Source organism: Corvus brachyrhynchos, unplaced genomic scaffold, assembly GCF_000691975.1.
Source record: "Corvus brachyrhynchos isolate BGI_N302 unplaced genomic scaffold, ASM69197v1 scaffold166, whole genome shotgun sequence".
NCBI classification, from domain to species: Eukaryota; Metazoa; Chordata; class Aves; order Passeriformes; family Corvidae; genus Corvus; species Corvus brachyrhynchos.
Genome location: NW_008239671.1, coordinates 170,245 through 170,509, shown reverse-complemented (window position 1 = coordinate 170,509; position 265 = coordinate 170,245). Strand labels below are relative to the sequence as shown.

Genomic DNA, 265 nt, shown 5'->3' with positions numbered 1-265 from the left:
AGGCGGGGGTGGTGGCTCAGCGGTCAGAGTGCTCAGCCAGTGCGGTGCCAGCCGTCACTGTGCAAGCACAGGTCACTTGTTGAGCCTGCAGGAGCTGTTCTCCGTGCCTCAGCGGGACAGAGCAGGGAAGCAGGGAATGCCCTGAAGGATTTCCCTGTCCCCGCCAGGCCGAGCTGATCAGCAAACAGGCGCAGGAGAGGTTCGAGCTGAGCGAGAGCTGCGCGGAGCGGGCGGGGCTGCGCGGGGGCCCCGGGGGGGAGGTCCG

The 265-nt window shown here is 68.3% G+C and overlaps 1 protein-coding gene across 1 annotated transcript in view; it reads left to right on the top strand.

The window, feature by feature from the left end:
- The window catches only part of DCTN1 (dynactin subunit 1), a 51,114-nt gene that overhangs the window by 35,794 nt on the left and 15,055 nt on the right, over positions 1 to 265 (top strand). The window contains 2 exon segments of the mRNA XM_017742383.1: positions 168 to 262; positions 264 to 265. The exon segment at positions 264 to 265 is cut by the window's right edge and continues 58 nt beyond it. Coding sequence (XP_017597872.1) covers positions 168 to 262; positions 264 to 265 — 97 coding nt within the window.